General features: G+C 37.7%; 1 protein-coding gene across 1 annotated transcript in view; it reads right to left on the reverse strand.

The window, feature by feature from the left end:
* Window positions 1-13,005, reverse strand: part of EFCAB5 (EF-hand calcium binding domain 5) — a 121,639-nt gene that overhangs the window by 65,790 nt on the left and 42,844 nt on the right. The window contains exons 5-7 of the mRNA XM_045526989.1: window positions 11,353-11,509; window positions 8,288-8,336; window positions 4,274-4,344 (exon numbers count right to left, since the gene is read on the reverse strand). Of these exons, the coding sequence (XP_045382945.1) occupies window positions 4,274-4,344; window positions 8,288-8,336; window positions 11,353-11,509 (277 nt within the window). The remainder of the gene's footprint in view (window positions 1-4,273; window positions 4,345-8,287; window positions 8,337-11,352; window positions 11,510-13,005) is intronic.

Genomic DNA, 13,005 nt, shown 5'->3' on the forward strand with positions numbered 1-13,005 from the left:
CAATTTCTCCCTCTTCTTTTTATTATAAAGTTACCAATCCTATCGGATTAGGACCCCACCCTTATGACCTCATTTAACCTTAAGTACCCCCTAAAAGCCCTATTTCCAAAAACAATCACTTTAGGGGTTAGAACTATATGAATTTGAGGGAGGGGACACGATTTAGTACAGCAAGCTGTAAACAAAGATTTACATACAAATACTAATCTTATCATTTTTATAGTGAATAGTGAGAAGTAAATGTTCAACAATAAAGAGATCATTAAATAGATTATGATACAACCATATAACAAAATATTATGTAGCCATTAAAATGTTTGAAGGATCAAGATGGAGAAGATGCACTTCTCCCTATTCCTCCTACTTAAGTACAGCTAAAAACCTTAGATATTACAAACTTAAGAAGACTCTGATTCGGGGGCAGTGGACAAGGGCAATATACGTAACCTAAACTTTTGTACCCCCATAATATGTTGAAATAAAAAAAAAAAAGACTATGAAAGGTACAGAGAAGATAGCAGATTGGCTAGGGACCTCAGGACCTGAGGCCCCACACAGTGGTGAGTACTCCGGGTTTCTCTTTGCCTCATATATTCCAGACTCGGTGCTGGAGAAGCTGGCAACTCAGAAATTCCAGTGGGAGTCAGAAAACAAACAAAATCATCAACAAGCACAACAACAACAACAACAAAAAACAAGAAACGATTGCTTTCTCTAGCCAAAGGAGTAGACAAGGGGCAACCTAGAAACAGAAAATATTTAGATAATAACCACCCTATTCTAGCCAAACACCACAGCAAAAACTATGGCCTCATTCCCACTCCCATTAGCAAAGGCCAAGTGGAGAGACAGCCTAGACTTCTATCCCCACTCAGTCATAACCAAGTGCCTCTTTCCCTCCCTGCTGGTGGTGTCAACAACAACAGCAAACCAAGTAGAAAGCTGGTACCTTCACCTCCACTTACCAGTAACACGGCAGTTTTCCTCTGCCCACAAGGTGTCTAGGGAAACTGAATGGGGAACTTGGATCTTCATGACCACCTCGGAGGAAGACTCTTAAAACAAGATAAAATGTGAACTTAAAATAAAATCCTAAGCCTCCCACTGACTCAATGGGCCCCCCTTGGCCAAGGGAACCCTAGAAAAACCTTGAAACTGAGTCCCCAGCTTTGACTGGGGGGTCAAAGTTATGGGAGGTTGGACACACATCATTTTACCCCTCCCTTGCTAATGCCCATCGGGCTTTATTTCCTAAGGGCCAAATCAGCATTATTTCCTGATAAAAGACCACCAGCCATAAAGTGGGTTTAACAGTCTACAGAACATTCGCAGAGAGGGTTTTCGTGTCCTGGTTTCACCTTTTTTACATAGAGAGTGGGCATTTTTAAACGTGGACCGGACCCCATAAATGGACAGAAAGCCCCATTGCGCAGGTGCACAGTTCTCTTTTCATAAATATTCATAACTCTTCCTATAGCTTGTTAAATATGTATATTTAGCCACTCCGCTCAGTATAAAATCCTGTTCTCTTTGTCCTTCCCTTGAAGCACGTTTCTGGCTTGTCGTTGGGAGCCCTGTTTCCCAGCCTGCTGAATGGCCACTGTGGGCTGTAAAAGCCTTTATGAGAAATAAAGCTCTCCTTTTCCAAATTATAAACCTTGTTTTTTTTTCCCATTAACACAAATAAGATCCAGCATGGTGTCAGATGAAGCCTCTTAAAACAAGGTATGGGCTGGGCACGGTGGCTCATGCCTGTAATCCCAGCACTTTGGGAGGCCAAGGTGGAAGGATGGCTTGAGGCCAGGAGGTCAAGACCAGCCTGAGCAACATATAGAGACCCCATCTGTTCACAAAATGTTTTAAAGATAAAAAAACTTCGGCCAGGCACAGTGGTTCACGCCTGTAATCCTAGCACTCTGGGAGGCCAAGGCAGGAGGATTGCTTGAGGCCAGGAGTTCGAGATCAGCCTGGGCAAGAGCAAGACCACATCTCTACCAAAAATACAAAAATTAGCCAGGCATGGTGGCACATGCCTGCAGTCCCAGCTACTTGGGAGGCTGAGGCAGGAGGATTGCTTGAGCCCAGGAGTTGGAGGCTACAGCAAGCTGTGATGATACCCCTGCACTCTAGCCAGTGCAAGACCGTGTCTGAAAAAAAAAAGAAAAAAGTTTAAAAGATCATCTTTTGAAGAATACATATTGATATGGAGAAATGATCAAGAGATGATATTAAATGAAAAAAATAAGATATTCAATTATGTATTGGGCATGATCCAAAAATCTATAAGGAAGAAACACAAAATTAAAACTAAAACCTCACGTCTCCCTATGAATAGAATAGCCACTATAAAGCAGAAGGGTCAACAGCATGATGAGCTTTGGAGTCAGGCTGACCTGGGTTCTAGTCTGGCTCTGTCACGTGCTACGTGATTTGAGGAAAGTGTTCAATCCTAGGTTTCATTTGCAAAATGAAGATAATAATAACTGAATTATTGTGAGGATTACACAAGAACGTGCATATTATACCCTCAGTCTACTCCCTAGCACATAAAAAAGTGGTAAAAAATATTAGCTATTATTATTATATGAAGAAAAATACCATAATGTTAATAGTAGTTATTTATTGGTGGTAGAATGTGGATTTAAATTTTTTTACTTCCTTATACTTTTCTATCTTTAATTTTCTATAGTGAACATATATTACTTTTTTATGGAGATATAATTCATGTATATAAAATTCATATTACTTTCATAATTAAAAAAATGAGAACATTTCCTAAATTGCCCACTTTTAGGGAAACCAGAAATAAGAGAAACAGGCAAGTAGCACCAAGAATCAGTGCCTTGCAAAGAAATGTAAGTTATATGTATTATCATATTAAAGTGATAAAGCTTTGACTTTTCCTGAATCATTTTAATACTATTACTTGTTCTGCATATTTTTGAATAGCTTGTCTCATTTGTATTTCTGGGATTTTAATTCGTAGAGGTGACTGAAGAATGACATGGAGAGGCTAATGCCACTGAAAGAAGATTTTTATTACTTAAAATTTCCAAGAGAAGGGAGGGTGCCATGCCATGCAGAGCCATGGGGAAGCACCAGGTTTTGGTCAGGAGACAGCAGCAGCAGGAAGGAGCAAACGGAAAGCCTAAGCCAGAGTTCTTATTGGGGTTTCCTCAGGAAATGCAAGAGAAGGCAGCACAAACAACTAGGATTGGCTAGTTTGAATAATAATGGAAGACTTTGGGGCACAAGGGCTGTCTCTGGTTGTGTGATGCCTAGTGCTGGGTTGATTTAGAGCAGGAGAAATATTGGCTTGGCATGTGAGAATAGCAAGGAGGTGGTTCATAGTATGGGTTCTGGAGCACAAAGGAGATATAACAACTTTGGCCATTAGTTTGGCCTGTGACTAATAGACACCAAATAGAATCTAAGAAAACACAGAACATAACTGAGATAGAATTTTCCAAAGCCTTATTTGTACAACAATCAAAAACAATTCTAGAAATCCTTCCTACAGAATCTCGAAGCTGTATATAATGTGTATACTTCACTTTCAGTGGAACAATGGCGCATGAGAGGAGAAAGAGAAAAACTCTAGGACTCATTAGAGAAACATAAGGGGAAATAGAGAAACATGAAAAAATACAAAACTGGGCTATGTAAGACTTAAGACTCTGGTACTACTAAATGGCTTCTTTCACTTATTCCATTACAATAGAATCATACTGTCTTAGATGCAATATTTTGTAAACTTTGAAACCAAACTGCCTCAATACAAATTTCCCCAGTACTTACTAATTGTGAGACCATGTGCAAGTTATTTAACCTTTTTGCACCTTGGCGTCTTCATCTGTAACAGTAGAAGATAAGGGTTGCTGAGAGGATTACCGGAGTTCACATAAATAGCTTAGGACAGTGGCTGGCCAATAGAAAAATTTTTGTAAGTTTTAGATCTCACTATTATTTGTATAACCAGATTTCATTGAATATAAGATGCTGGTTTTTCTTGATCTTACCAGAAGGTGTCAGTGGAAGTTTTTCACACTTTCACATATGAGTGTCATTGATGGAAAGAAATTGTAAGATGCCTTTGATTGTAAGATGTCACTTAATTTCAGAGAGGTTAAAATATTTTAAAGTATATATTAGTATCTTGGAATTGATAAAATAAGTTTTTATGCTTTCATTTAACTTTATGTGAGAGCCACGAAAAGACAATTGCAACTGGCAAAATAATTTGATTGAAATATTAAATAATGTAACTTCTTACTTCTGTAAATTCCATTTTGTTCAATCTTGGTTCCGTTGAGTCAGTAATATCCAATTGTTTGCATTGTGATTCTAATTATGGAATAAAGGTTATTTCCTAGTTAGTTTAGTTGTAATACATTCATATTTGATATTTACAGTATAGTGCTTTAAAAGAACATAAAATTCTTTCTTAACTAATGTTTATCCATAATTACAATAAAGTGAATGATACACAGTTGGGTAACATCCCAATTACTACAAAATTATTATTTTTCCTTGCTTTTATTTAATCAAGCAATGCCCAGGAGTTTGAGGTTGCAGTGAGCTATGACCATACCACTGCACTCTAGCCTGAGCAACAGAGCAAGACCCTATCTCAAAAAAATAAAAAGCAAAAAAAAGTATAAAAGACTACAAAAACATCTGTGCTGGTTTATGCTAGTATTTATTCTATCAGGTCCTGAAACAAGACACCTCTACAAACTTTCTTTTAAAATCTTATTCATTCATTCATTCATTCATTTATTTCAGACAGTGTCTTGAGTGCAGTTACCTGATCATAGCTCACTGCATCCTCGAACTCCTAGGTTCAAGGGATCCTCTCACCTTAGACTCCCAAGTAGCTAGGACTATAGGCATGTGCCACCATGTCTGGGTAATTTTTTTTTTTTTTGGTAGAGACAAGGGTCTTGCTATGTTGTTGCTCAGGCTGGTCTCGAACTCCTGACTTCAAGTGATCCTGCTGCCTTGGCTTCCCAAAGTGCTGGGATTACAGGCATGAGCCACTGCACCTGGCCTTTAATGTTTCTTAAATTAAATAAATAATATATGAATATGTTCATAATATATGGAAATATAAGCAGCAAAACATGAATATCTTCCTTTTTCCCTACCCCCCATCAGCACTCTTATTCTCTTCTGCCCCAGAAGTAACCACTGTCAATAATTTGTCATCATCCATCCAGCAACCTTTCTATGCGTTTCCATATGTATATATGTACACATATATTGTGTACATATTTTGTTTTTCTCTATATAAATATGATCATTTTGATCTGAAACTTGCTTTTTTCACTTACCACTTGCTGTAGACTTTTTCAAAAAGATCTGGAGCTTGGGGAAAGTTTGGAATGGGACTATGGATTGGGAGTCATAAGCTGCACTTATGGATTTGAATAAGAAAACTCAGAGAGTGTTTATAGTGTATAAAGTGATAAGAGAGCCTAAAAGGAAACACTGGAAAACAACATTTAAGGTGCAAGCAAAAGGAGAATTCAAAAAATGCTAGGAGGTGATCAAAGGTAGAAGAAAAAAACAAAAGCCAAGAAAAAAGATTTACATGAATAGCAGAGTGATCAATAATGGTGAATGTGTCAATTAGTTTAAATCAAGATTTTTAAGCCTCCATTTCATATGACAATTATGTAATCCTTATTGACCTTCCCAAGAGACAAACACACAACTTGTAGGAAAGCTCAAAATGAAAGAACTGATACATTGGCTTCCTCTCCTGCTTCTAATAGTAACTCTTCCTGCCTATCATGGGCTGCCACAAGGGCATAGAAAAGATTTTTCAGTCTCTCTTAAATTTTCTAAGTGCTGCTTAGGAGATACCAGCTATTGTGGCCATTGGAAGACTGTATACACATTCATACAAGCTTATCCATTCGATGCTGATATCTCCCCCATCCCAGACCTCCCAACAAGCTCCAAATGATTATGTAAACCAATCTGGTTTCTACCATTAACAGTTGCTATTAAGTGTAGGTGTCTGTCCCTTTACTGGGCTTTGAGTAACTTAAGGGCCAGAAACATGCTTTGTCAGTCCTCTTTGCATTCTCTACCCGATTACAGTGTCTGGAATAAAGTGAGGGCTCAATAAAGAATAAATGAATGAATGGACCAGAAAATGAATACTGTAGTATAGGAGGTGAGAGAAGAGACAATTACTGTCAACTGCAGTGGTCTGGAATATCTCTAATTTTATCAGGATCTCAGATAGTATCTTAACTTGTATCTTCTGTAACCCCATCCAAAAATAAATGAATGAATGAATTTATTTTTAAAATTTTGTGAAACAGGAGTGGAGTTTGAGCTGATGGAAGAATTATAGTTTTTGTATAGGCTGAGAACAGGTAGAAGGAGAAAAGGTTGTTAGCAAGGCCCAAATCATGTTTGGGAACTAGTGCTCAGGAATATGGGAAGCATATTTTATTTCAAAAAGTGACAATCTATTGTTATCCATGTAACACAAGTGGTCAAAAAATCAATTAAAAAAGGCCAGGCGCAGTGGCACACGCCTGTAATCCTAGCCCTCTGGGAGGCCGAGGTGGGTGGATCGCTTGAGGTCAGGAGTTCGAGACCAGCCTGAGCGAGACCCCGTCTCTACTAAAAATAGAAATAAAAATTATCTGGACAACTAAAAATATATATAGAAAAAATTAGCTGGGCATGGTGGCGCATGCCTGTAGTCCCAGCTACTCGGGAGGCTGAGGCAGTAGGATCGCTTGAGCCCAGGAGTTTGAGGTTGCTGTGAGCTAGGCTGATGCCACGGCACTCACTCTAGCCCGGGCAACAAAGTGAGACTCTGTCTCAAAAAAAAAAAAAAATCAATTGAAAAAAACAATTGGATATAAATCGTGTAAACCTCAGGACTCAAACTCTAGTTCTTATGGAACAAGTCAGATTTTTTTCACCTAATTCCACATAGGGAAATCTTTCTGAAAACAAAAGCAACAAAATCTGCGGTTCTCCGTAGGGGTGGTACTGTCCTCCTTTCCTCCCAGGGAGCATGGTAGAAATTTGTGGGTGAGTTTTTATTCCCACAAAGATGAGGAGTAGGAGTAGAGGCAGAACTCCTGCAGTTCCTGCACAAAAAGACTTTCTCCCTCCTGCAAGACATTCAAATAGGTGAAAAATCTGCTTATATTAATTTTGAATCTAGAATATAACTCTATTTTACATATAAAGGCAGAGTATAATTTTGCTGTTGAATTCTCCAGGAACATAACTACTGTGAAAATCTAAAGGAGGATTATACTTTGTTTCATTCTGGAACTTTATTAAGAGTTGTTCACCATTTCAGAAAATTGTGTCATAGGAAGTAATATTATATTAATAAATTGTCTCTGGCCAGGTGTGATGATGGCTCATGCCTGTAATCCTAGTACTTTGGGAGGCTGAGGCGGAAGGACTGCTTGAGGCCAGGAGTTTGAGAGCAGCCTGAGCAAGAGCAAGACCCCATTTCTACAAAAATATAGAAAAATCAGCTGGGTGTGGTGGCACATGCCTGTAGTCCCAGCTACCTGGGAGGCTGAGGTAGGAGGATCACTTGAGCCTAGGAGTATGAGGTTGCAGTGAGCTATCATGACACCGCCACTGTACTCTACTCAAGGTGACAGAGTGAGACTCTGTCTAAAAAAAAAATTGTCTCTGAACTCTAATACAGCATACCTGTGTCAGTCTGCATTTGTAGCTATTCATGGGGATTCTATGTATTCATACAAATCCACTCATTTTGTCCTTATTTCAAATGTAAAATAGAAAGAAATAGTCAATTGTATATAAATTTTACTTTTCTTATATCTAAACGTTCATTATAAGTAGGTAGAAATTTCTGACTACTCTTTTATGTCTTCTAGTGAAGTTATAACAAAGCATTTATATGTTGAAATACAGCACATATAATTTTCTTATGTCTTTCCTTGTATTTCTTCTTTATATCACAGTTATGACACTATATCTTTCTTTTAAAATTCTGTGTATGTAAGTAATATTTTCTAGGAATGTCATAGGACAATAAAAGGGTATTACAGAATGCTGGTAGTAAAATGGGCACTGGATTAAAAGGATTGAGAATCACTGATGGCTTCTCTGCTTTTCTACATTGTCTATCTACAAAGTGCAGAAGAGACTAATTACATTTATAAGATCTCTGAATAATCTGTCTCCATATTGACTCTTCATCTGAATTCAGTATCCTTCCCAAAAAGAAAAAAATAAATAAAAATACCAAAGTAATAGGAAGACTTACCAAGATCAAAATCTGGATTTTGAAAAAAATCGTGAAGAACATTCTGAATCTGTAAATAAAAAAAGAAAGAAACCACATGCTACTCTTCAATTACCACATATTTAGTATTTTAGACTAAAAGCCATTTATAGTCTTTCTATTTAAGTTCTGAGTGATCATTCCAACTCAAGGACAGAAATAGTAATTTCCTATTTAGTTTATAGAATACTTCAAGGTATACAAAGTGCTTTTACATATATATTCTCAGTGATTCCCAACCTTTTTGTGTGAGAAGGATGGGGATTCAAGAATGATCCCATTTTGTCCCCCTACAAGGGACAATCCTAGCAACCCTCAGACACTGGGCATGATGGAGCTAAGATACCTTTGCCAACCAGCTTGGCAATCCAAAGAACCATCTATACTTCTGTATTCTTCAATTACTAAAAACAAAATTTCAGAGTTTTTCTTGATCCATTTTAAAAAATAGACTTTATTTTTTAGAGAAGTTTTAGGCTCACAGCAAAATTGAGCAGAAAGTACAGAGAGTTCTCATATACCTCCCCAACACGCACACGCACACACACACAGACACGTACAGCCTCAGCCTCCCCTACTAATAACATTCTGCACAAGAGTGGTATATTTGTGGGCATTGGGGTTTTTTTTTTTGTTATTGTTGTTATTTTTGTTTTTGAGACAGAGTCTCACTCTGTCACCCAGCTAGAGTGCAGTGGCAGGATCATAGCTCATTGAAACCTCAAATTCCTGTGTTCAAGAGATCTTCCTGCCTCAGCCTCCTGAGTACCTGGGACTACAGGCATGTGCCACCACACCTGGCTCATTTTTTCTATTGTTTTGTTTTGTTTTTTTTTAGTAGGGATAGGTCTTGCTCTTGCTCAGCTGGTCTTGAACTCCTTATCTCAATTGATCCTCCCACCTTGGCCTCCCAGAGTGCTAGGATTACAGGAGTGAGCCATTGTGCTGGCCCATTTGTTACAATTGATTAACCTACATTGACACATCATTATCACTCAAAGTTCATAGTTTATATTAAGGGTCTCTTGATATTGTACATTCTATGGGCTTTGACAAATGTATAATATAATGCCATGTATCCACCATTACAGTATCATGCAGAAAAATTCCACTGCCCTAAAAATGCTCGGTGCTCTGCCCATTCACTCCTCACTCCCCTCTCACTCTTGGCAATCACTGATATTTTTACTCTTTCCATAGTTTTGCCTTTTCCAGAATGTCATATAGTTTGAGTCATACAGTATATAGCCTTTTCAGATTTGCTTCTTTCACTTAGTTGTATTCATTTAACTTTCCTCCATGTCTTTTCATGACTTGATAAGCTCATTCTTTTTTAGCACTGAATAATATTCCATTGTATAGCTGTACCACAGTTTATTCATACATTTATCTACTGAAAGATACCTTGGTTGCTTCCAAATTTTAGATATTATATGAGTAAAGCTGCTATACACATCCATGTACATGTTTTTGTGTGTACATAAATTTTCAATTTATTTGGGTAGATACCAAGGAAAGTGATTGCTGGATCATATGTTAAGGTGTGTTCAGTTTTGTGTGTGTGCAGTAAAAAACACATAAAATGTACTGACTTAACCATCCTTAAATGTATGTGTATATGTGTAAGTATATTGACACTGTTGTGAAACGGTCTCCAGAAGTTTTTCATCTTGCAAATCTGAAATCCTATACCCATTAAACAACTCCTCCTCCCCACCTTCTAGCCCCTTGTAACCATCATTCTACTTCCTGTTTCTATGAATTTGCCTACTTTAAATACCTCATCTAAGTGGAATAATTCAGTATTTGTCTTTTAAGAGTATGTTTAATTTTATAAGAAACTGCCAAACTCTTTCATTTTGCATTCCCACCAGCAATGATTAAGAGTTTTTGCTGTTCCACATCCTTGCTGGCATTTGGTATTGTCAGTGTTTTGGGTTTCGACCATTCTAATAGATACATAGTAGTATCTCACTGCTGTTTTAATTTGCAATTCCCTAATGACATAAGGCATCTTTCCATGTTTATTTGCCATCTGCGTATCTTCTTTGGTGAGATGTCTGTTCAGGCCTTTTGTCCATCTTTTATAGTTGGGCTGTTTGTTTTCTTATTGTTGAGTTTTAAGAGTTCTTTGTATATTTTGGATAACAGTCCTTCATCAGAAAAGTCTTTTGCTAATATTTTCTCTCAGTCTGTGGCTTGTCTTTTTCGGTCCATTTTTAATCATTCACTTTAAACTGAAAATATTTGACATTATGTCTAACCAATAAGTATTATTTATTTATTTATTTTTTGAGACAGAGTCTTGCTCTGTTGCCCGGCTAGAGTGAGTGCCGTGGCATCAGCCTAGCTCACAGCAACCTCAAACTCCTAGGCTTCAGCGATCCTACTGCCTCAGCCTCCCAAGTAGCTGGGACTGCAGGCATGCGCCACCATGCCCGGCTAATTTTTTCTATATATATATTTTTAGTTGGCCACATAATTTCTTTCTATTTTTAGTAGAGACGGGGTCTCGCTCTTGCTCAGGCTGGTCTCGAACTCCTGACCTCAAGCGATCCACCCGCCTTGGCCTCCCAGAGTGCTAGGATTACAGGCATGAGCCACCGCGCCTGGCCTAATAAGTATTTTCAAATCCATACATATATGAGAGAAAATATCTAAGTCTTAGAATACAGTTGTTCTCTGGAACTAAGAAACGCAATTTCTTAGGTCTTACAGAAATAGTCATATACACATGCTCACCCACACATACAACAAACAAACAGACAAGTGAAATCTATGTCTGCTTGTAGTGACAAGTTTGGGAATCTCAGCCAGAGTGAAAATTTAGAAATCTTCCTAGTTTTTTTTTTTGTTGTTGTTGTTTTTTTAATGCTCAAGACAAAATTGAAGGAATCAACTCTCATGGACCAGACAGGTCAAGAATCAACTTACCTTAGTAGTACTGAAAATTTCAAGGGAGGCTTGCAGCATTGCACTCAGTATTCTAGCAATTGCCCTCTTATCACCCACCCTACCTACCCTTCACATATACCCCCCTTTCTTACCACTACCATAGGAATCATTCCTCTGGGGTCTAAAATCCATTCATCGAATTGCTCCTGCAGAGCCTGTTTCCGAATGTTGGCAACCTTTTCTTTCACTTTGTTTATGCTTTCTCTTCGTTCTCTTCTCTGTTTAACACTCTCCTTCATCTTGGCTACTCTGAAGGATGTAGATATAGAAAACATGTTGTTAAGACCCTTGGATTTGATTCAGATTGTTCAAATGGCAGAATATGGGAGTTTGGAACCTCATTCAAACTTTGTACCTGTCTTTTCTCCGTGAAATCTTCCCTGATGCAAGCCTGTGGTGAGCCCTTCTTCCCCCAGCACTTACTGAATTTGGCATTAATCATAGGCTGCTTTGTACTATTATTTGACTTTCTACAGAGATAGCACTTATTTTACCCAACTAAATACTATACTTAAGAAGTATTGGTGGGAATATGAATTAGTACAGCTATTATGGAAAACTTAAAAACTAAAAATAGAATTACTGTCTGATCCAGCAATCCCACTTCTGGGTATTTACCCAAAAGATTTGAAATCAGTTTTTCAAAGAGTTGGCTGCACTCCTGTGTTCTCTGGAGCAGTGTTCACAATAGCCAAGTTATAGAATCAACTTAATTGTCCATCAACAGATGAATGGATAAAGAAAATATGGTATATAAACACAATGGAATACTATCCAGCTTTAAAAAACAAGGAAATTCTGTCATTTGTGAAAACACGAATGGAATTGGAGAACATGTTAAGGGAAATAAGCCAAGCAGAGAAAGACAAATATCAAAAGTTCTCACTTATCTGTGAAATACAAAGCAATCAAACTTGCTTTATTTTGAGAAGCAGAGAGTAAAACGGTGGTTACAAAGGCTGGGGAGTGGGAGAAATGGGGAGACAATGGTCAAAGGGTACAAAATCTCAGTTAGACAGGAGAAATAAGGTTATTTTTTAAGATTATTGCACAGTGTGGTGAATATAGTTAATAATAATGTACATTTTTAAATTGCTAAGTAAATTTCAAATGTTCTCATCACAAAAATTAAGCATTTGAGGTGATGGATACGCTAATTAGCTTGATTTAATTATTTCACATTATATTCACAAATCATAACATCACTTTGTACCATATAAATATACACAATGGTAAGCCATCAATTTATAATTAAGAAAAAAAGTAGTAATAATAGCCCTAGAAGCTGCCATATGTACTGTAAGGGCAAGGTTGAATGCACGAAGGCATTAAAGTAGTGAGCCTCTCTCTTCCCTGGACACAGAAATCATCTGAAGGGATTGATTCCAGGTCTACGGTAGAAGCCTGGAAGAGACATTTATAACAAGCATTCCAGTTGATTCTGATGCCTTGGACCAAACTTTTGAGAACTCTGTGTAGGAGTATATCTTGGCCTATATTGCCTTTATCTAGCCAGAGTCAAATGCTTTTACAGCCCCTGCTGAAGTCCTGGGCATAATAGTTACCCTTGTACTCAGCTAGAACTACATCATCCAGGTTGAGAATGGGGGAAGAACTGTGATTTTAACTGTTTCTATGTTCATCATCCCTATTAGGACTTCAAAAACCCCAAACTGGGTTTGATTGAAATCAAATCAAATGGCTCATAATGATAAAAATAGCTGCTGTTTTTTCCCCAATGCATG

The sequence above is a fragment of the Lemur catta genome, chromosome 15 (assembly GCF_020740605.2).
Source record: "Lemur catta isolate mLemCat1 chromosome 15, mLemCat1.pri, whole genome shotgun sequence".
Taxonomy (NCBI): Eukaryota; Metazoa; Chordata; class Mammalia; order Primates; family Lemuridae; genus Lemur; species Lemur catta.